At 35.2% G+C, this 25,120-nt stretch overlaps 1 protein-coding gene across 1 annotated transcript in view; it reads right to left on the bottom strand.

The window, feature by feature from the left end:
• CACNA2D3 (calcium voltage-gated channel auxiliary subunit alpha2delta 3) overlaps positions 1 to 25,120 on the bottom strand; it is a 607,379-nt gene that overhangs the window by 27,852 nt on the left and 554,407 nt on the right. The window contains exons 27-33 of the mRNA XM_087954773.1: positions 22,650 to 22,711; positions 22,035 to 22,079; positions 19,817 to 19,879; positions 16,954 to 17,024; positions 4,054 to 4,129; positions 1,470 to 1,522; positions 65 to 120 (exon numbers count right to left, since the gene is read on the bottom strand). Coding sequence (XP_087810899.1) covers positions 65 to 120; positions 1,470 to 1,522; positions 4,054 to 4,129; positions 16,954 to 17,024; positions 19,817 to 19,879; positions 22,035 to 22,079; positions 22,650 to 22,711 — 426 coding nt within the window. The remainder of the gene's footprint in view (positions 1 to 64; positions 121 to 1,469; positions 1,523 to 4,053; positions 4,130 to 16,953; positions 17,025 to 19,816; positions 19,880 to 22,034; positions 22,080 to 22,649; positions 22,712 to 25,120) is intronic.

Here is a 25,120-nt window from a genome sequence, read left to right on the forward strand (position 1 = left end):
TTGACTTCTTATAAAAGCAAATAACACAGGTGTTAATATATCTGTTAATATAAATTATTCTTACCCTTTGCTATAAGATCTGAATGCCACCAATTGCATAGATTAAATTCCACCAGAAACCTAAGCCACAAAAATATATCATTTGATTAGATCTGGCATGTTCATACCATTAACTGTCAGTAGTACTTTTTTCTAGCATGTTCAAAAACAGAAATCAAGCTAAGTTCATGATGAGATATAGTCTGATATAGTTGTACATTTTCTCCCAGCTGAATTCATTTTACAATTTTAAATTCTGTTGAAATTGGTATCGCTGCTGGACTGTTCTGTAGCCAAGAATTTTATTTTAAAAATACCTTATTGCACTTTCTAGTGCATGACAAGCTGCAGTAGCTGTTGCTTCAGTACAGAGAACACTTTGATTGTGAGATTAAAATTTAGCCATGATGCATACATTCAATCTTGCATACTCAAAATCTCAAATTCTCACAATAGGCTCATAAACAATAAAATGTTATTTCTGATTTTATCAGCAAATGATCAAACCTTCTCATACAAAAATACAACTTTCCCAATGGCAGTAGCTTTTAAATGTTCACATTGAAAAGAAAAACAGTCATGATAAACAATCAACCAAGAAGCAATAAATTTTCTGAATTTCACCCTATAATACCCATATTGTTTTGTACAGTGATCATCAACGTTCAATATTATTTTGAATTTTGCAGATTTAGTTTGCAATAAATCATACACACACATTTCCTTCTACCCACTAGGAGAAATCTCATTTAAATCTATGTCATAAATATCTGTAAAGTAATAAGCCTGGCCAATTACAGATTGTTCAATCATGGCTCCACCATTCCTATTCTCCACCAAATGGATCTTCACAAAAGTGTTAAAGCTCCTTTGTGCTTTATTGGTACAGTCCAGTTATTCAAAAGAAATTACTACTCAAGTGTATAATCCATTTTTACTTTAAAACTGTTATGAATTGACAGGAGCTCTATATTATGTGGAAAACACCACTAGATCTTGCATGAACTTCAAATATGCCAATCATAGGACTGCAATCACTTAAGAAATTAGAGAACAACAGAAGATCCTCTGAGAAAATACACACATTAGTAGCCCACCCAAGCAGAACTTGAATTAGCCAAATATTTATATTACATCTAAGTGCAACCACAGTAATAAATTTAGGCTGCAGTCCTATATTTGAATTACCCAGTAGTTAGCTCCACTGAAAATAATAGGATTCTACTTTTGAGTAGGCATGTATTGAATTGCATTATTAGTTTATATTTTGGAAATGATTACTGTGAAATCCATAAGGCTTTAAGTACTTTTTAAACCGCTAAAATTATGCACTAAGGATTTGAAAATGTACATAAATTACTCAATTGGTACAACAAGAAGAATGAAAGATGGAAAAGTATAATCTTCAAATCAGAACAAGTTTTACTTACAAGACAAGTTCAGTCACAATCCATTTGACTGCAGCAAAGAAAGCTTTGTAAGGCTGAAGACAAACAAATTACTTAACCAAAAAGCCAGAATCTATAATATTTATATATTAAGTGACAGATGTATATCATGTTTTAAACACATTAACATTTCTACAAATAAAATACTATGAGTTCAGCTTAGTTATTATTGTGATGCTTATGTGTGATATAATTATTGGCAAAAATAATAACATGTTGCTTGAATTTTTATCACTTCTATCACTTCCCAGACTAATTGATTCTATAACTATTGCCCCACTATTGATTTACAGCAGCTTCTAGTATCATCCAAAAATCATAATGCTAAAAAAAAACAATAAATGAGGACAGACATTGTAGCACCTCAAGAATCATTAGAAAGTTTCAAAAAGTTCTATTGATGAGATACAAACCATACTGTTTTACATGAGATATAACTCATATTGTAAATTCATTTGTTCATTGCCAGAAAATCTAAGAAGCATTTAGTGAATGCTTGAGCAAATTTGCTGAATTGCACCAATAGTGTATGGTGTAATCCAGGGGGCTCCAAACTTGTCAACATTAAGACTTGTGGACTTCAATTCCCAAAATTCCTCAGCCAGCATGCAAGGAAATAGGAATTCTGGGAGTTGAAGTCCACAAGACTTAATGTTGCCAAGTTTGGAGCAACATTAAGTTGCTCCAAACCAACCCATGGTTTCTCAGAAGATTGCAAGAATGACAAAGGGCTAAAATTACATAAATATACCCTTCCTTCCTTCCTTCCTTCCTTCCTCCCTCCCTCCCTCCCTCCCTCCCTCCCTCCTTCCCTCCCTTCCCTTTTGCAATGAATTTGTGTATGTTCATTTTACTATTCATGGCAGTGATTCTTCCTTTTATATAAATCATATTTCTTATCAAAAACTCCCTGATTAGAATGCTTGAAAGTTAGAGTAAGGCCACTGCTTTATTTAATTCATAAAACCTACAGATCAATAGTACAATGATTAAAATGTGGACTATTCTATTCTATTCTATTCTATTCTATTCTATTCTATTCTATTCTATTCTATTCTATTCTATTCTATTCTATTCTATTCTATTGTTTCTATTTCTATTCCATTTTTCAGCTCAATATAATTCTCAGCCCAACATAACACTTTTGTGAGGAAATAAAGAAGATAGTGGTATGCCTTCTTGGGCAGAAATGGGATGTAAATCAAATGAATCAGTAGTAATTGCTTACTTTATAACACTTTTTATTTTTAAATATTATTCTAATTTTGATCCAACAATGATTATACTGATGTCTTATTGTTATAATATAAGAAAATATTCAAGCTGGCCAGAAACAAATATAATATTGCCTTTAAAATTCCCAATTTTCCAGCTAAATGAGGATTATGGTACAATTTTATGCATCTACTCCAAAACACATCCTGTTGTGATTTGAGCACAATATATGAAATGAAATGCCTACTGTGCTTATACAAAGTTATGCATTTATAGACAATTTACAAATCCAGGATGCAAGCATACATTAGGGACAAACATGCTGAAAAGTCTTCAACGTCCAGGTGAGCTAATAGCTTTTTAAAAATTACCATAATGTTGTTGGCCACCATAGGCACACTGTAAACACACAATAAGTAAAGGTCATTGATACTTTGAGAAGGATATATGATACCCATGCTTTGCTATGAAACTATGTGGTTGGGCTTCGTTTTTTGGGGAGGAAAATAAGGGGAAAAAATTCTGCCTCTGCCTACCAGCATCCATCTGTATTCATCTGGCTACTGTCCTGTCAGTGTATACGGATGTGAGAGAGTTGAGGGCTGTTTGGAAACTGAAACAATATTTGCTGTGTGAGCAAGAAGGAGACAGCAAGGCATGGCTTAGCTCAAGTGTTCTAAAGCTGCTTGGTGCTTTGAAACTGAAAATCCTCTCCACTGCTTGTGTTTTGCATTTGGAACAGATTTCTTTTCAGGTGGGGAGGGGGAGAAGAACTCGTTGGCATCAGAGTGTGTTAATAATAATATGCAAAATACTAATGCTCTGATGGTCATTTCAAAAAATTATTTCTTAGTGAGCACCTAGGATATGTGCCAAATTTCAAGTTTGTCCGCTTTACGGTTCTGAAGATTTTGTGATGATGAGTGAGTGGTATTTTGCATATATATATGTGTGTGTTTTCTTAAGTTTTCACGGGTATTTATATGTATGGTATTCAGCTTTGTTTGGTTATTTTCCCACGTCATTATAGTTGTGCTTTTAAAGTTGTAGCAACATTTCGGCAGAATCTCATCTGCCATCATCAGGCTTCTGTATTGTGTTCGTCTGTATCTGTATCGTCGAAGAACACAATACAGAAGCCTGATGATGGCAGATGAGATTCTGCTGAAACGTTGCTACAACTTTAAAAGCACAACTATAATGACGTGGGAAAATGCCCGAACAAAGCTGAATACCATTCATGTAAGTACCCGCGAAAACTTAAGAAAACACACACACACACACTATATAGTTAATATTGTAAATATTAAATAAATGACAATGTAATAATAAGCAGTAGAAGAATACTTACATCCAATAAGGTGTGGGCACTATCGCTACTTTCTTTGGTTGTTCTACACATGGCTTGGTAGTCATACAGAGTAATTCTATAGAGAAGAATAGAAAACTGCTTGACTAGAAGGAAAAAAATAAACCGAAAAATAATATGATATGCAACACGACTTGCTCACAAGGCAAAAATAGCAATAGCATTTTTAAACGAAGTGGTTGAATTATAGAATTAACACATACACAGATTTTAAAAATTCACAAAATAGAAGTATGCATTTAAAAACTAAAATATTGGTTTCTGTTCCCTTGGCAATTCTAAAAACAGTAACACTGAAGTACCAAAGTACTAAACATTGTGCTTATAAATAGTTTAAATAACACATATTAGAATGTCTAATGGTGTTATTTGTTTTTTTTTCTGGGATAAAAAACAGTATTTTGTATTGTCTGGTGCCTCAAAATAGTCTGTCACACATCCACATGCATCGTCACTTTCTATATTTATGTAAAAGGAAAGAAACAAATGAGATAATTTTCTTTTACTACAGGGTAGTAAAAGAAAATTATGTAATTAAAAAAAAAGATTATAAAACCCAACTCTTGATTGCAAATATATACAAAAACCCAACTAAAGTTATGTATATTTAGATCCATGGATATCCAGGATATTCTTTGTAAGCATGAAAGACAGTGTTTTTTTTCCCAGTGAATTGAATGATTGTATTTAGCAAGTTGCTTGTTGTCAACTATATATATTTATTAAAGTGTTTCTAGAACCAAAGGCCTATTTGATGTCCAAAATCTGCGGAGGCTGGTGAAAACATTACTTAGATCAGCAGCCCTCAACCTTTTGGGTGCCAGGGACCGGTTCCGTGGAGGGCATTTCCCCCCGCAGACTGGTAGTTTTGTATACTAACTGGATCTCATGTGTGTGTGGATAGAGAGCCTTGGCTTAGATTACTTAGAATAGGCCTTCCCCAATTTTGACAAATGCTCTTCCACTGTGATCTGATGTTCAAAAAAAGAATGGGAAAGAAAGAATGGAATGGTGAAGACTCTTCCTTTCTCCCTCTTTTCTTCCCCGTTTCTCCAGAGCCATGGGGTTGTGCATGTGAAACACTGCTCATATAGATACGCTTGTCTCTTTGATGCTCTACGATAGCTGATTCCAGATTAAAGCTGAATCAGAAAGCACATTTCATATGTTTTGCATTATTGCAGAGTGTAGCCCATTTGATTTTTATGGGGTTTTAATGGGGATAGTGGTTTCAATTTGGTTTAATTGGGTTATTTTTGTTTTTACTGTTATCTGCATTTTGTTTATTGTTCTTTGTGTTTGTTTTAATTACACGAGCTGCCCAGAGTCACAAATTTGAGATGTGTGGTAACACAAATTGAATGAATGAATGAATAAGCAAGCAAGAATGGCTAACCAAAATTTGTTTCCAGAAAATGCATAATATGAAAACAGCAACAACCTTGCCTGTGGTTTATTCTTAATTTTATGCTGCTAAATGTTAAAGCACTAAATCATCTCAAACAAATTTCTTTTCCTTGAATTGATTTTCATATTGATTGTCTAAAAACCTCTGGGTAATCTCAAAGAACAAAGAACTCTACTGGTATCCTGAGGATTGTAATGAGATCTTAAAATACTATAAAGTGAAGAATAATTAAGCGATCCATCAATATATCATAACCTAGAAGGCTGCAATTCTAAATTCTTAGGAAAGAGTCACTCCCTGTGAAGGCTGTTGTAACCCTTTCCCCTGTTAAACCTTATCTGTTTCTCAAAGACTGTCTGGACAAGTCCCTGCAGTTTTGGGGCAAGGATTTTCAGAAACGGTTTGCCATTGCCTTCTTCCTAAGGCTGAGGGAATGTGACTACTTCAAGGTCACACAGATGACCTTGTGCCTAAGATGGGATTCGAACGCAGTCTTCTGGTTTCTAGCCTGATGCCTATACCAAACTAGCTCTCCTTGAAACCATTAATATCAATAGCTGCAGTGTGAGAAAAATGTTGCAATGCCTATTTCGGTCTCAATATGATGTTTCTATTATATATTATATATTCTTTATATCTTTATCCATAAAGAAAACCCAAGCGCTGTCAAACTCCTTTCAGCAAATTATGACTTTGGTCCCAAAGCATTTAGCAAGGAGAAATGCTGTTTCTCTACAGGTTGTTTCTTTTTTATTTCTTATTCAAAAATCTTGTCACCAAGGTGATTGAAGAAACATCTCCACATAGATGATGTTCTCCATCTTACTAACATTTTTTCATCAAGATGGAGTTGTATCAATTAAAGGAGGTGCATTGCAAACAAATGTATGTAATGACTCAGGCACCATTAGCTGTTGAATACTAAAAACGTTCAGTAGTTTTAGACTTAGAAATTCAAACTGGTTAATGCAGAGCAGAACTGAGTTGGACTGCATTTTGGTGCAATCTTTTCCTGGCTATTTTATGTTTAACTGAAGCTAGTGAGAATCCAGCATCATCTGATCATCCCCACCCTCAACATTTTGTTGACCATGCCTGTTTTGTATCTTTGCAATCCATGAAAAAGATCTGGCTTTCCAAATCTCATAGTTGCTCTTTGGTTAGTTACCAAAAACAATTCAGTCATGACATTATATTTATTCTATGCAAATAAACTGTAATGTTTTAGCCAAAGTATCTGAACACTAACAAACTGAATGTGTAATTTAAATACATTGAGTAGCACTGGGCTTTGTTTGCCTACATCAGATGAAGGGAACTTAATGCAGAAATAAATTGGCTTGGCACGTGTTAACAAAAATGACAGCATCTTGTTGCTGTAAGACATAATCTTTTAAACAGAACTACATCTTTAGTTCAATTGCCCTGAATAAGCAAAATTGTTCACATTGTTTTCTAAAACAGCTTGTTATTTCATTGGCTTGCATGCTTTCATAAGAATTAAAATACAGAAGGATTAAACATATATATATATATATATAGTTTTTTTTTAAATTATACATCCATATTGTGGTTCTGGGTATCATTAGGTTTTTCAAATATATATAAGCAAAAAATGCCTAACTCCTCATCTTTATCTTTATCTTCACCTTCATCAATATCTTTCAGATTCAATCTAAATATTTCTCTATTATATATAAACAAATTTAACTAGGTTTCATTCCATATTGATCCAATTCATGCTAACATTGTTAATAGTCTCTCTCAGGGTTATCAAATTTAACCCTCATTTTATTTTAGCGTATTTCTACCTTTTTGTATTTCAATTTTTATCCATTTTTTTATATTAATTCACAATAATATGAAGAAATTTAACTTCGTATCATTCATATTAATTCAATTCACGCTAATATTATTATTAATCTCTATCAGAAGGATTAAACTTGATGTACCTCATGTACAGGTATACATTATTCAGGTTTGATTTTTCCCATCTTGAGATTGTCCTTGAACAGTGTTGACATAAGGAGCAAGATTCTGTTTTACTATTAGAAAAGCTAAGAACTGTCTCACATATGGGCTGGGCAATGAAGGCAATGTTGTAGAATTATGGCAGAAAAAAAGATATTGTCATTTATTTTTTGTGCCATGATAAGTTACCCAATTTTTAAAGCAGAGAGTGCACAAACCGAACAGCTGAAGTGCTGTAGTTTATAAAATGCACATTTTATATTCCAGTTTCCTGGATAGTTAAAATCAGAAACATTTTTTAAAATTTTATTTCCAAGACTTATATGGCCACGTCTCAGATAATAACTCCAGGTAGCTTACAACAATCAACAGAAAGAGAAATAAAGCTGGCTTGGTGACTTTGGGCCAGTTACTCTCTCTCTCAGCCCAACCAACCTCACAAGATGATTGTACAGAAAATAGGAGAAGGAAGAAATATTATGTACAATAATATCATTGTTTTGAGTGACTGATAACCACAACATCTGGAGGCAAAGTCCATTGATTAATTGTTCTCACTTTCAGGAAATTTCTCTTTAGTTCTAGGTTGCTTCCCTCCTTGGTTAATTTCCAATCACTGCTTCTTGCCTTGCCTTCTGGTGTCTTGGAAAATAGATTGACCCCCCCCCCCTCTTCTTTATAGAAACCCCTCAAATATTGGAATATTGCTATTTTATTCCTCCCTCTCTGGTACTTCTTTTCACTAAACTAGAACTTTTCACTAAAATATCCAATTCCTGCAACTGTTCTTGGTATATTTTATCCTCCAGTCTCCTAATCATCTTTGTTGTTCTTCTCTGTACTTCCAGAGTCTCAACATCTTTTTTATGTTGTGCAGACAAAAACTGGATGCAGTGATTCCAAGTTGTACCAATACTTCACGTGATCTTGATTTTATCCCTCCGTTAATGCAGTCTAGGACTGCACTGGCTATTTTAGCAGCTGCAGAACACTGCTGGCTCATATTTAAATGATTGTCCACTAGGATTCCAAGATCCCACTCACAATTACTACTATTGGGCTTGGTACCACCTATTTTATACCTGTGCATTTGGTTTTTCTTGCCTAAATGTAGAACCTTACTTTTCTTGCCTAAATGTAGAACCCAATTGAATTTCATTTTGTTAGATAGGGCCTGGTGTTCCAGTCTGTCAAAATCCTTCTGTATCTTGATCCTATCTTCTGGAGTATTGGCTATTCCTTCCAGCTTGATGTCATCTGCAAGTTTAATGAGTTCCCCTTCTGTTAGCATCTTAACAAGTTGCAACAATATTTGTAAAGCAATGTTTGTGAGATATTTAGATATTTTGTTAGAGTTGTGGTGGTGCAGGGATTAGAATGGAGTATTGGAGGCTAATTCTGTTGACTGCCGATTGCCAGCTGTTCAATTGGCTCAAGGTTGGCTCAGCCTTCCAGCCTTTCAGTAAAATGAAGACCCAGATTTTTGGGGGCAATATGCTGATTCTGTAAACCACTTAAGAGAGGGCTGTAAAGCACTGTGAAGCAGTATATAAGTCTAAATAGCTATTGCTATTTTATATCCCATTAAATGCCTAGTTAGGTGCTAAAGTCTTTAAATTCACAACTTATTTGAATGAAAGACATTCAGTAAAGCATCAAGTTTATTGTTGGATAGTATATATTTAGTATTTTTCATAACCCAGTGCTAACATGGAGTTTATAAAATAAACCTTTGACCAATATTGGACAACTCCATGTGTAGTCTCTTAGCTTTGCTCACCAGCTTCCCAACTTTCCAAAGGGGGGGCATTTTTTTCCCCCAGAGAGATTATATGTTTTAAATGGTTGAAGGGTACAGTGGGAACAGGAGATCTCTGTGATACAAATTGTTCCAATCCCTAACCTTAATCCTTCATTTTCTGGGCTGCATTTAGACAGCTTTTTGTGTTTTTGATTGGATGAAGGATTAAAGACAGAAAAGGGAGCTGTTTGCCTCCCACAGGCTTTCTGCTGCCATCCTGACCCTTAAACCTTTCCAAACTACTGAAAACGATCTGAAATTGGCTCAAAACCCCCCATCTTTCGGGGATTTGGGATATAGATTTAAGAGGAAGAATGGGAGTTGTTTGTCTCCATTTCCAGTCTTAATTTTGAATACATTGAACACAATTAAAAGGCTGTCACTGAAATGCTATAATTTTGTTGCCAATATCTGGGGGTGAGACTGGTAGAATATGCAGTGCAGAAGAATACAATCTGATTGTTATCCATCCTTAGTTTAGGTAATGTCTGGAAGCACATAATAGGACTTGTTCACACAAGTTTCTAAAAAATTTCTCCTGGAAAATTACTACATGAAAGTGATTACATAGAAAGAGAATTTTGTTTAAACAAATAGGCAGAGATTTGGCCTCCAAAAACAGTTTTAAGAAATGATTCAATGGGAGGGAGAGAGGGAGGGAGGACAAAGGGAGGGAGGGAGGGAGAGAGAATAAATTTACATAGCTTCTGTGGGTTTGTTTTTTAAGCACAAATTCCTTTAATTTTCCCACTGTATTCTTAACTATTACAATATATTAATAATGCTCATTTTACATGAGACAGTATTAACACTAGTTGTTTTCTTAATGTCAACAACTATTATTAATATTTTGACTTCATCAATGTACTAAGTTTTCATCAATGTACTAAATTAAAATGGTTACGTTTGATTTATTATAGCAATCAATCTGGGTCATGCAAAAGGATTGTTCCATTTTTTTTTTTTTTGTCCTGGGTTTCTTCCTGAGACACATCATCCTGGAACCTGGCAGTGAGATGACATCTCTGCTCCAAGAAATTCAATAAGTGCTCCTCTTTAATTTTTTGGAGGAGGACATCTCAGGACAGTATGATCAGGAATGGAGACCCAGCCTCAGCCCCAGGAAAAATCCTGGTCTCAAAAGATCAGAAAAAAAAAAGAGCATGAAATTAGATTATTCCATTACACAAAGAATTGGGGGGGGGGGGAATCTGCTTAACACAAATAAAGTGATTTCAAGCACTGCCTGGGTGGGTGGGGGAACTGAGAATTTAAAACTGGATATCATTATAGGCTTGAGTCTGGGTTGGAAAGATGGGGTGGAGGTTTTTTTTGGGGGGGGGTCCTGTCTGCCTGTCATAAATTCTCTTATCATCTGTATCCTCAAATGCCTGAATGCACCTGCTCCTAGATCTGTGCTGTCAAGAGAAGCCTGAGTCTGTCCTTAGACGGGAAGGGGAAAGAAAGGATTTTGGCTCCAGGCTGGGTCTGCCACTTTTAAAATATCTTTCATGAAACAGTGCAGTTTAAATTTTTGGGACTATCTTTGCTCTCTTTTGGTGCACTCATTCTACTTCTATTTGCAGGTCTTTCGTTTTGTGATTTTCTTCAATTCCTTTTTTTAAAAAAAATTCTCCTTTGTCCAGGCACTGCTACATCCACTGTCCAGACTTTTGTTGTCTTTCTTATCGATGATTGTTAAGTCGGGGGTGGGGGTGGGGGTTGCATGGCAGGTGTTTGTTTCAATTCTAAAATCTCAGAGCACTTTAACTTCTTCATTTTCTATTACTTTGGCCATTTTGTGGTCCCACCAGTTCTTGCTTGCCAAGCACATGGTATTTCTTGCCTTGCACCATTGTTGTTACTTTGCATGCCATTTTCTGTAGCTATGATGTGTGATCTTCTTGCAGCAACTAACTAGCAAGTCCACTGTTTCTTCAGCTTTTTTTTCAAAGACAACATTTGCTGTCTGTTGCTGTCATCTCAGCTCTAGCTTTGCATGCATTTGTTCTTAAGGCTTGGTCTTGTGCAGTCAGAATTAGTCCCAGATGAAGTTGTGTAAAGGCCTTAAGGATCATAGTTGCCATCCGTCGTTTTGCAGGAGCTGTGACTCCTGTAGGATCTCCAAGTTGCATCACACCCTTGAATGGAGAAATACCCCCTCCCCCATTCAAAGTCAGATATGAAATACCTTCAAATCTGGGAAGCCCAAAAACCCACAGTACTTGGTCTTGTTAAAACTGAGTTGGATTTAACTTCCTGAAAGGAAACATAAGATTGATTCAGGGATGTAAATATTTTTGATTCTGAAATTTGTTTGGGATTAGGTTTGTAAGAGTCTACTCTGATTTTATTTATTTTTATTTGCCTATCTATTTTTTAAATTGTATGCCGCCCATGTCACCTAGTGGCAACTCAAATTAAAAACGCAGAAGATGCTTTGTTTGTGCATGAGTTTAAGTAGAAATATGTATTCTGTTGTAATTGTTTTATGCATTTACTTCAATGTTGGCACCACTAAATTCCAGAGTAGCCTTGGGCAGCTCACAATAAGCAATAAAAATGCAATAAAAATGCAAAACAAAACAAAATGGAATCAGTCCCTCTCTCTGGATAGATAGATAGATACACACACACACACACACACACACACACACACACACACACTATATATATATATATATATATATATATATATATATATATATATATATATATATATACATATATATATATATACATATATATATGTGTGTGTGTGTGTGTGTGTGTGTGTGTGTGTGTGTGTGTATCTTTGGTTATTCGGGTTTTCTCCCGCGTAAGATTGGAAGTATCTAGGCAACGTTTCGATGAAGTCTCATTCATCATCTTCAGGCTTGTGTCTTCAGCTCTGTGCTTCTCAGAGAATCTATCTATATATCTATCTATCCTCTGTGCTCACTCGAAGCCAAACAGCAAGATCACAGCTCACCAGCTCAAATCCCCCAGCAACTAAGACTAACCTGAGTACTACCAAGCCCCCACCTGAACAGAACACACCTCCAGCCAATCAGAACACATCCAACCCCCCACCCAATCAGAACACAGCCAAGCCCCCACCCAATCGAGTCACACCCCCACTAGCAGTTAAAAGGAAGAAGCAGCCGCAAGCTCACATCACTCTGAGAAGCCCAGAGCTGAAGACACAAGCCTGAAGATGATGAATGAGACTTCATCGAAAAGTTGCCTAGATACTTCCAATGTTACGCAGGAGAAAACCCGAATAACCAAAGATCCACATACAAATACCCACAAGAACCTTAGAAAACAAACAAACACACACACACACACACACACACACACACCTGAAAAGTGGCTCCATTCCCACTCACCTAACACCTGCAAGAACAACCAGGACTTCGCCAAACACTAACAGGATGGGGAGGGGAGGAAACATGGATTTAAGTAGGGATTTCATTCAAGAGGGCAGGTCCAGGGATAGAAAAGGCATCATTCCTGGGTCCTGGTAGCTCCTTGTTTAATCAAAGGAACCCAGAATGCATTAATTCTTCTGGCATTTCTAGCTATGCAGAAAACATGCCAGACAGGCAATAACCTAGCCTTAAGCCATATAGTGCTCTGTAGATGATGGCCATCACCTTGAATCACCCAAAACAAACTGGCAAACAATGTCACTCAATAATCAAAGAACTCAGCTTTGAGTGGCTTTCTAGAGGAGGCCATGAACAACATATTGCTGTTGCAGTACACAAGTTTGTGTCTAAGATATAAGTGACAATTTGAAGGGCCGTCCAATCCAGGAAGGGGCTCAACTGGAGGACCAGATGGAGTTGTGCAACTTGGTTACATCTACCATTTATTCTTTGACTCCAAATCACTATTATAGGGGAAATATCTCTGTCTTTCTCTCTTTCTCACATACACATACACACACATACACATATGGACAGTGAGAATATGATGCTTTTATATAAACCATATAGACAGATGAAGGTGTCAAAATTAAAAAAAATTAAAAAGTGTTAACGAAATTATAGATAAAAGGGGAATATTTTAGAAGGAATCAAATTTGTGTTTGCCTTTGTAGTTTAATGTCAATCCTACAGTTATTATAGAGACAATGAGTTTATCACTGTAAATAGTGAGTAGACATCTGGCTCTCCAAACAGTTTAAATTTCAACCACAAGCAGCCTAGCTAGCATGGACAATGGTTACCACTGCTGAGCACTGTAATTCAGTAAAATTCAGGAAAACTTTAGTTCAGAAAGATAGATCTGATGAAGCATGGTAATTCATGTAATTTATGTAAAGTCAAATGCCTACTTATTATACCAGTATATATTAAATCCTCTGCAGTCAAAGCTGATGAAACTTCCTGGAAAAACTGTTCCTAACCAAATAGATACTGACTAAGGTTACTCAGTGGTAGTTATGGGAAGATTCTGGGTCCCTAAAATTTATAAATTTTGTGTAGTTATATTGTTTATAGCACTTCTTTTGCTGCAGACCCAGGACCCAGGACAAGTTTCAAGTAAATTATTTTAAAATCCCATGATTAAAAAATAATAATCCTAACAGTAAGAGCTGCATAGAATGGAATCAGGCACTTATCCAGGCAGAAAATGGGCAATAATCTATCACAGAGTCTTTAACTTGAATTTCTGCATGGAGCAAAATGTTCTACATAATGGTCAAAATGGGCTCTTCCAAAGCAATGATTCTGTATGGGGAAAAACGCAAAATATGGCCAATTCTTAATAATACCATTATGGTTGCTTACATACTGGATTCCAAGTATGGCAATAGTGACATAAATCAACAATCATATATCATGAATGTCAAGTGGAATTATGTAATTACATCTCAATATAATTTTCTGGGGTCAATAGTTCAATTGTGAAAAAATGAGCACATTTATTTGACACAATCTATTTGGTACCTATTGTTTGGCAGAACCAATAGTTCTACCAAACCAGTTTGGATTGGCTGAGGATTAAAAACAAACCTAGATGGATCCTGGACTAATTTAATGGGGCAGGTAGGGAAAGGTTGATAAGTACTATCTTATCACTTCTCGCCTTACCTCAGTATCACCCAGTATGGCCTCTTCTACCAAACTGCCTGACTTTCATCTTCCCTTCCCTTTATTGTCAAAGTAGCCTCAGCAGTAAGGAACAAAGTCCAGACAGTCTAGCTCTCTGACTCGCCCACATCCCTAACTTCTAGTATCCTCTACCTCCCTCTATCTCTCCATCTTGTCAACCACTGATGCTACTGATGTTCCAGAATAGCATGACCACCCCTTCTCTGATCTTCTCAATGTCTTCCCTTCTTTCCATTTTTCCCTAATGCACATCTCTAGAACAATTCCTATATGACTAATCCTACAATCTAGTTTGGTATAACTCATCTTTAGCTGAGTTAGATACAAATATTACTTCACCTGCATGGAAAATAAAACAAAAGGTTCATTTTCTATTTCATAACAGCTATTATTAGTTTAACAGAGGAAAATAAAGATGAATTATTTTATTTTATTTTATTTAATAAATTTATACCCATTTCACTGTCCCAAGTGTCTCTGGGAAGCTTTAAGTCTAATTATATAATTTGACAATTCATATATATATATATATATTTTGCAATAACCAGCGCCTTGTATTTAAACCACCAGCTCATTTTTTATAAGGTGTTTTTAACATGGAGCTTAGCTGTTCTCAGTAGACTTTGACACTGGAAATTTTATAAGCATTAATGCTTAATCCATAAACCATTCCAAATTAGCTATCAGAATTATAAAAATAGGTACCAGCACGTTATCCATAGTCTTTTTGCTTTATTCCTGTCAGATAGAACATTTAACAAAAAGCATAAAATATTTTATATAAATACAAATCACTGCTTGTAATCCTCACTCTCCTCCTTCTGCCTTCAGTTTATTTATTGGATGATATTTGGATTGGCTTTGATATTTCCTCCACTGGCAGAGAGACTATCCAGTGGGGGGAGAGTATATTGTTCTGGAAATCTCATTCTTTGCCCATGGAAGTCTTTCCAAGTATAGATCAAATTTTTGGGTCCCTACCAGGTGTGGTTTTCTTAAGTGATGGTGGATCTGCATTTTTAAGCACATCCATTCCCACAAAGCCCCCTTGCATCAGCATAAATAGCATTAATTGTGTAGGTTATCATTATGGAAGGCATGTCAGCAATATTGTTTTATACATAAATATACCTTGCAATTGTATGTGTACATTTATGTCACCAACCAATTTATCTCTAATATCATTTTCCCTACCCTGTCTTTATTTAAACAAGCTTTTAAAGCCCAGTTACTCCAAGCCTTAGGCTAGAGCGAATGGCAGAGCCCATAACAAGATGAGCGGTTTATTAGAAATAGTGTTATTTTTCCAGTCTTCTGCTTTTTTAATGCTTTGATTCTGTTTTTATATTGTTTGTAAGATCATGATTTAAACTGTACAATCCAGTGTCCTAATAGGAAGCTTATTCTCTTTTTTTTTACACCCTCCCCCTTAAATTCCATCCATTCTGCTGGAAGATTATACTTTTAATATCTTTTCATCAGGATAGTTACTTTTTCTTAGAGCCATCATTCCACTTTCACTTTAGTTTCTTTCCTTCACTATGTGGCTACTAGGCAGTGTTCCAGTCTTGTGAGATTTGTTACAACCTATTAGAAACAGTATTAAATTAGAACAAATCATTTTCTTGTAGCGAATTACCAGCCCAGGGCCTCATCTGTAAGTGTTGTTGTCCTTCAATATGGTTGAAATCCTGGTTACTTGTTTAAAAATGAACTTATTTAAAAATGATACTTGAGCTCTGGAAGCACTTAAACTATCACTGGATAGTCTTTCACACAAATTATTTCCTAGCCTAATCCATCTTGGAAGATGTTTTGGGAATAAAATCGGGCGGGGGGGGGGGGGGGATAATTTTATAGTAGAGAAAAGATGAGAAATGAAATCAGACAGAGTTACTTCACTATTGTATGATGCCAAATAGTTTGTTTCTTCTGAATTAGCCTAGCCTTTCAGCTGACTTTAATGCACACTTGTATTTCTATAAAAGACAAAAGCTGTTTCAATATGTGACTATCCTTCCCTAGCACTGAAACAAGGAGGATAAATATAGGAACAGTATCATTTTTTTTTCTTTTAACGACCCTGTAATCCCTTTCATTGGGATGGATTCAGGGCAATTGAATAGAGCTGAGCATTTACTGGCCAGATACCCTTCCTGATGCCTGTGTAAAGCTCACAGTAGATACTTTCTGAGAGAGAGAAATACCTGCTACTTCCTAACATCAAACTCACAACCTCCTGATTGTTAGGCGAGAGCTCTTCCATTAGGCCACCATGCCGTTCATGGGAACAATCAACAAGATTTACTGAAACTGTACTTTGATTATTAATTTGTGTATGGTGGGGATATTGGATTGGCTATCATCTTGAAAAATAAGCATCTTAAAGGAATTATGAATAACAGCTGATGATTGCATTTTGCTACAAAGATGTACTTCATTTTGGGATGCCACCTGCACAGAAGTATTGAAATACAGGACACTGTATGTCCTGTAGATAGATACATAAGATAGATACACAAACTAATCTTTGCATTTGTTGGACGTAGATACATATGCTCATTTTAGCAAGATGAAATAGGCATGTAAATCCTTACCTTTTAAATGAGTCCATTATTAGCAATTTGTTCATCACCGCACCTTCGATCTCACCAAAGAAATTTCCAGTCTGAAGCCAAAAGAAAATGTCCAGAAATTTCAGATAAATGCAAATCAACACGGGTTACAATTTTATTCCTATAAAATGATCAGAAAATTTTTAAAAAGCATGAAATGAAGTCTTTTGCTGTTGTAAAAGTTGAAAAAGGTTTAAATATCATGTTGAATGATAAAGCTTACAAACTAATTCCTTGAAAGTTATGAGAGTTTACATAATAGATTGCAGTTTATTGTGTAACATCTGATGCTGTATGTATGGCATTCAGCTTTGTTCGGAGTATTTTCCCACGTCCTTATAGTTGTGCTTTTAAAGTTGTAGCAACGTTTCGGCAGAATCTCATCTGCCATCATCAGACTTCTGTATTGTGTTCGTCTGTATCTGTATCGGTCGGCGAACACAATACAGAAGCCTGATGATGGCAGATGAGATTCTGCCGAAACGTTGCTACAACTTTAAAAGCACAACTATAATGACGGGAAAATACTCGAACAAAGCTGAATACTCATACATACCCACAAACACACACACACACACACACACACACACACATATATATATAAATGTGCTGAACTCAAGCTTGTAAAGAAAATGTTCTAATCTGAACATAAACCCATTTGATCAAAGTTCTATTTCCCAAAAATACAAATAGGGTTAGAAAGAAAATTCTAAACAAATAATAAAAAGTGCTTTGTTTAATAATTCCTACACAATCTATTTAATGCTCTGCATTTTAACCACATACATAAATATTTAGTTTTATATTACGAAATGAGCTATTTAGACTCTATTTACTACACTAAAAATGAATTGACAAAGATAAGTTTGAGATAAGAATTCAAAGTCTTAGATTGTGGATTTTCTGGGCAATCCCAAAGAGATTTGGCCAGGCTTTTCCCCTTGACATTCAAATCCTCCATATATGCAGCATATGTCATTTTGCAGTACAGGAACAACTTTTGTTTATTCCTCAAAGAAGTAATCCCAGCATTTCTACAGGGAAAAAAGGATGTTGCATTCTATGAAGTTTGCTTTAATGAAACACTGATATTGCTGTAAGTGATAGACTTGGCTTCAAATATGCACCTGGGAGTTTGCTGGCAAAGAAATTACAACTGAGGCCCATAATGGAATGTGTGTGTGTGTGTGTGTGTGTGTGTGTGTGTGAGTGTGTGTTTGGTTAATATAGTAAAAGCTCCCTTTTTTATATCCAAATTATTTGGGTGGGTAAAATTCGGTACCAACATTTGCATTTTATAGCTTGAACATATTCAGTTCTGAAGGCTTGTCTGAGGAGATCAGTCATCAAATAAGTCTAAACATGCCTCACTTTCAGAAGAACATATCCAAGTTACTGGAAAAAAAGGGGAGATATGCTTAAAATATACAAGAGTTATTAATCAACTGTAAAAGTTAACTTTCAACATAATATGGGTTAATTAATTTGAAACAAAAGGGTATGATCAGTTTTATTTCCCATTTTCAGGAAATATTAAAATCTGTGGTTTGTGTATAATAAAATTGTGGAACATAACTGTCTGCTTAACTTTATGTCCTAGAATTTTCTCTTCTACAGAAGTTAATTTGATCTGCTCAATTACTGTATATACAATACGACTAATTTTGTAGAGTACACAATTGTACTGCTTTTTCAATAACCCATGAAAGAGGATGTTTATAGAATTCCCATAAAAGGGAAATGGAAGCATATTCCATTATTTTTCAAGTTATAGTCCTGTTTCCATAAATTATATTCATTAGTGGAATCCAATGTAGTTTTTCCACTGACAGAACTTTTCAATTACAGAATCCCCTTCATCAACTCTCAAACTCAGTTGAGTTACATAACTTTTTAAAATAAATCTGGGGGAAACAGGATAAATTCAGCAGAGAATAAGAAATGCGATATCTGCTCATTAGCGTTTGATTGTGTCCCGCATCTGAAAATATCTGATTATCCAATATTTTTAGTTACTATTGCAAGGACCATTGTCTTATAGTTCTGTTTACTTCAAAAAGATTAAATGTTACATTTACCATCTTTAAAGTTATCATGGAAGAGATAGAAGCCATTATAGTATAAACATTGCTATTTAGTTAGCTGGAAGCCTGACACTAAGGAGTCATCTGGTAACATCTGTTCTGGCTGTGACATTTTGTTAAATGGCTTACAGTAAACATTTACAAATATGTATGTCTTTTAATAAAAGTTGTTAGTCAGAAAAGGTGCTATCAGACTTCTCATATTTCACAAAATTTTATAATATATATATATATATATATATATATATATATATTTTCTGAATCAAAGACTTCAGCTGCTGCATCAGGTTTGGCTAACATCCAGATCATGTACTGTCTTCTACTTTTGTTTCCGTTTCTAAAAATTAAATTAATCCTGTAAAATCCTATGCAATTATCAATTGCCATAACTTGCTTATATAAAATTGCCAGAATGTTCAAAACCTAAACACAAATGTTTCTAAATTGGGCAAAAGGCTTGAGGAGAAATCCATATTTAACATAAGTGTCTTCAGGCATGGTAGACATGTCTGAAGAAGGGATTCTACAACTTAAAGTTTTATGAGCTTAAAAACAGACCAACCCAATGAAAATTCATTATTCCAGACCATCAGAAAGGAAATTATTTCAGACCCTCTGAAAAGAAAACTGTGTGCTTTGGGGCAAGGTGTCTTTTTAAAATTCTTTCCATCTCATGCTATTCATTATTTCTGTATACCACCGGCAAAAGGCATTGCGTAACACTGGACTTTTGACAAGGCAAGAAACAGATTTCTTCTTACCTGAGTGTAGTCTTCTGAAACTAATATAAATCCATTATTATCAATGAGGTAACAGTTAATATTCTGTAAAGTAACAAAAATGTGTGTTAAGTCATTTCAATATTGTATTTTTCACTCAAGGAGGAAATAATATGCCTTAGTAAGACCACACCTAGAGTACTGTATCCAGTTTTGTTCACCACATTATAAAAAAGATGTTGAGACTCTAGAAAAAGTACAGAGAAGAGCAACCAGGATGATTAGGAGACTGGAGACTAAAACATATGAAGAACGTTTACAGGAACTGGGCTTGGCTAGTCTAGTGAAGAGAAGGACTAGGGGAGACATGATAGCAGTCTTCCAATATTTGAGGGGCTGCCACAGAGAGGAAGGGGTCAATCTATTTTCTAAAGCGCCTGAAGGCCAGACAAGGAATAATGGATGGAAACTGAACAAGGAGAGATTTAACCTGGAAATAAGGAGAAACTTTCTGACAGTGAGAACAATCAACCAATGGAACACCTTGCCCTCGGAAGTTGTGAGAGTGCCATCACTTGAGACTTTCAAGAAGAGATTGGACTGCCATCTGTCAGAAATGATGTAGGGTCTCCCACTTGGGCAGAGGGTTGGACTAGATGACCTACAAGGTCCCTTCCAACTCTGATTATCTGTTAAATCTGTTAATATTTCTGTTTTGATTTTAAAAACTAATCTGTAGTGCAGTGACTGAAGAAAACTTCACTGAGATTCAAGTGACATGATAGTAGTGTTCCAATATCTCAGGTGCTGTCACAAAGAAGAGAGAATGAAGCTATTCTCTGAAGCACCTGAGGGCAGGACAAGAAACAATGGGTGGAAACTAATCAAGGAAAGAAGCAACCTAGAACTAAGGAGAAATTTTCTAACAGTTAGAACAATTAATCAGTGGAACGACTTGCCTCCAGAAGTTGGGTGGGTGCTCTAACACTTGAAACTTTTAAGAAGAGATTGGACAGTAATTTGTCTGAAATGATATAGGGTTTCGTGCCTAAGTAACGGATTGGACTAGAAGACCTCCAAGGTCCCTTCCAACTTTGTTATTCTATTCTATTCTATTCTATTCTATTCTATTCTATTCTATTCTATTCTATTCTATTCTATTCTATTCTATTCTATTCTATTCTTCTATTCCTATTCCTATTCCTATTCCTATTCCATTCCTGTAATGATCTTGGAAAAAGGGAACTGGAGAAATGTCTGGCAAACTGCAAAAGTCAAACAGGAATATTATTGGGTTTATCCACTTGTTTCATGAAGTGACCATTTGAGAAAGGAGAACTGTACACAGAGAAGCACATTTATGGGGTTAAAAACTTTAGATAACATACTATATTTAGAATAGACATATAAGAGGTTTCCGAAAAGAGCTCAAGAGGTGACTTAAAGAATAAATGCCCTGTACTTCTACATTTTTCAAAACCAAGAAATGAAAACTGATACTGAAATTCATAATTTTTTCACATTTACTTTTAATCGGTGCATTTTAAATTTATACAGACATATCAAAGTTTTTCTCAAAAGGTAGGCATAAGTGCAGTTAACAGAATATTCACTAGAAAAACTTGTATATATGTTGTCTAAAAAATCAGAATAAGAGCATCCTCTCAAACATTTTTCTTCCCAACACTCAAGACTTGGAAATTTGAATAAAAAGAACTTTATGTTAAAAATGCTACTCATTGAAAAGATACTGGCTGCCACAGTAAAGGGCAGGTTAGTCATTCAGCAAGACTAAACAGTAAATCATTTCCTGAACTATGCCACTTCAGGTTTAAGTTAAATTGTGGTGGCATAGTTAAATATTTTGCCATCAAACACATATACACACAATCAATAAAAATATCACGTCAGGAAGAAAACTGGAGTAGATTATTTTTCAAATGTCAATGATTTCTTTTTACATTAAACATTTTCCTTTTGGAAATATTCAGACGTGATATAGCACAGTATTTACTACTACATTTGTGGTAAATGAGACCTTAGTTTTGAACAAGCAAATACTCAAGGCTAATTCTCCATGTCGTCTTCTAAAATTGCATCTCAGTTTCACGGTCATGCATCAGTATACCCAAGAGACAGAATATCTTTTCTAAACATACACTGTTTGTTTCATTTAGTATGAATATATGCTTTGAATAATTGTCTGCAGTTTTATTGCTAAGAAAAAATTGGCAGTGCATGTATGAAATATCTTGCTTACCTCATCATCACAGCTTATAGAACACCGACCATCAAGAGATGTGCACTGTAAATGGAGAAGATTTATAGTACTGAAACAAGTTTAGAATTTTCATCTTCTGGACGCAAAGAAATCTATAACATTTTGGTATGATATGGTGTGCAATAAAATAAATATTTATTTTGTGTGTGTGTTGGGTTCATAAAACTGTATGGTAACAAGGAACAATTAATTTACTGTTGCAAAATAAGAAACTGAGTCAACACAAAAGTGCACTATATTTGAACGCAATAAATATCTCTCTGATCCAAAAATGTCTTCAGACATTTGGAAATGAGAAATAAATTTGAGTCATCCAGATTTGGTGACTTGTGCCCCACATTTTGAGTGATTTCTCTTGGCACTTGTGTTAAACTCAACTAAAAAAAAAAATCCTGGCTCATTAGGCTATTTAAGCCTAGCTTCATCTTTAATTGATGATGATGACCACATGATGGAATTTATTTACCAAAACATTTTCTGCCAGTTATATTTAACTGGCAGAAATAACAGATTTTGTCAGATGTTTTCCTAATTCTCTCCAGCTTTATTGCTAGCCAGTGACTCAAGTTTTTTAAATACTCAATAATAACATACCTGTCTACTGGCAGTCCAAAATTTCCTTTGGAAGAACTCCAGTTTCATCTGGATACCTATAGCTGATTGAAATAACGAACAACAGGTATTTTAAAAGTTGTTTTCATACAGAGATTTACAAGTCCATTTTTTATAATCTGAAAAGTGTAAAACAAGAGCATGTAACTATATAATTCTACATCAAATGAAAAAGGACAACAAAGTGGGCAGCAAGTAAAATTTAACAAATAGATTTTCAAACTTTTTTATCTGATATTAAACATCTCTGATTCACTCTAACCTCATTTGGGAACCTGGTTAGGCTTCTTTAGCAAATCCTAATGTGTCCAAATATGAATCAAGATTCCTGCAGAGCTCTGAGGAAGTGTGGCAATATCTTGGAGTCAAGATGTCATTCTAATTATGGTGTATATTTCATTATCTAAGAAAAGGTCTTCATTATTTTCTACTATAACTTTGTGCAGCGGTCCCCAATCTTTGCGGCTTGGCATCCGAGTGGGGGGGAGGGGAACAGTGTCATGTGATCCGAGGGTTGGCACACATGCAACTCAACTTGCATGAATGGAGAACTGTCATGCATGTGCATGCACACGCAGCTCAACTGCAAGTTGAGCTATGCACGCATGTACAACGGCCCACCTCTTGTGTGGCCCAGTTCAAAATAGGCCATGGCCTAGTAGTAGGTTGCAGCCCGGGAGTTGGGGACTCTTGACTTAGTGTACATATGTACTGTATATACTCATGAATAAGCTGAGAATTTTAGATTCCAAAATGCAGCTCTAAAACTAGATTGGTTTATCCATGTATGGCATTTTTTAAAGTATATGTACTTGAGCACATGCCAAACCAAAATACTATGAAAAATATGCCACTTGCAGATAAACCAGTTGTGAAAATTTAAAACAAAAATTAAAAATAAGTCCTGCAGAATACATTTTAAAATCATAGAGTTTTAAGAGGCAGCTTATCCGTAGGGACAGATTTTCCATGGTGTTTTGATTAAAAATTTGAGGGTCAGCTTATTCTCAGCTGTGCTTATTTGCAAGTATATACATTAAGACTGAAGTATATAAGTGGCCTAAGAAACAAAAATAGAAAAGCATTTTAATTACATTTCTAATTATATCTAACTACTGTAGAAGAAACATTCCCTTTATGCGTGCTAGACTTTTAGCTATTTTATTGACACATCCATGCTTTTTTTCTACAGAAAGGTGGAAGCAGTTTGTTCTCTTGGAATTTTAAAACTCTTATTTTTCCTATGCTATGCTTGCCTTGCCTTGCTAGCAAGGATATCGCAGAAACATATAAAGGGGCAGGTCATCCGTTACACATTCATATCAGCTATCCTGCCCTTGATCACCTCAGTTGCAGGTCCTTCCGAGTTCTAGTAATGCTGAAGAGTCTCTCATCCAAGTACTAACTAGGCCTGATCCTAACTAACTAGGCCAAGCTAAGATTCAGTAGGAACTGTCACTTGCTGAAACTAACTAACAAGCTTATTTAATATTTACCACTGAAAAAGAGGATTGGGCTGTGCAAAACTGTTATTTCATGAGAAGGGGGAAAAGTGAGAACTATTGGTTTACTTTTATTGGTGTCAGTTTTACTTTAATGATTGGCTGGTGCAGTTTATAAATGGATTATGTAGGAAATCAAATATCAGATAGAGTCTTTTGATCTATTCCAGCTTGCTATTATTCAGGCAGAACACCTGTCATTTTCAGTGGAAAATTTCCTCGCTTAAAATAGATTTATCTCTGTTTTCTCAGGTGTGCAATCCACTATGATATCTTAAACCTTTGGCACATTTGGACACAGATACAATCAACTTAACTCTAGTATTTGGGATGTAAAACTGAAACTGTAGATTCAAAACAATAGCATGATCAAATAAACCTATTACATGATGCTTTGATAGTAGAGAATAGGGAAAAAAACACATTTCTCCCACATGAATTTCATGGGGTCACTGAAGAAATTTGTTTTAAAGAAAGAGAATTGATTTTTAATTCAAGTAGTCATGCTGGGATGTAGTACTGATTTTCTTTCAAGTCTCAAAGGTAAACATATTGTAAATGTCATATAAGAAATTTATATGAAGAAATGAACTACTTGAATTAGTGTATCTTTTTATTCTCTACAGTAAATGTTTAGATGATATCATATTGTAAGGATTAATCAAATATATTCTCGACAAACTTGAAAACTGGACCCTATCTAACAAAATGAAATTCAATGGAGAGAAATATACAGTTCTACTCTTAGGCAAAAAAAAATCAAATGTACAGATACAGATTAGGTGAAACCTGGCTCAATAGCAGTAACTGTGAGAAGGATCTTGAAATCCTAGTGGACAATCCCTTAAATTATGAGCCAGTAGTGTGCAGCACATATAAAAAAGCCAACACAATCCTAGGTTGCATTAACAGAGGGATAGAATCAAGATTACATGAATTATTAGTACCATT

Source organism: Notechis scutatus, chromosome 2 (genome assembly GCF_049901735.1).
Source record: "Notechis scutatus isolate UNSWTSFEM ecotype Mainland chromosome 2, rNotScu1.2, whole genome shotgun sequence".
In the NCBI taxonomy this organism is placed as follows: Eukaryota; Metazoa; Chordata; class Lepidosauria; order Squamata; family Elapidae; genus Notechis; species Notechis scutatus.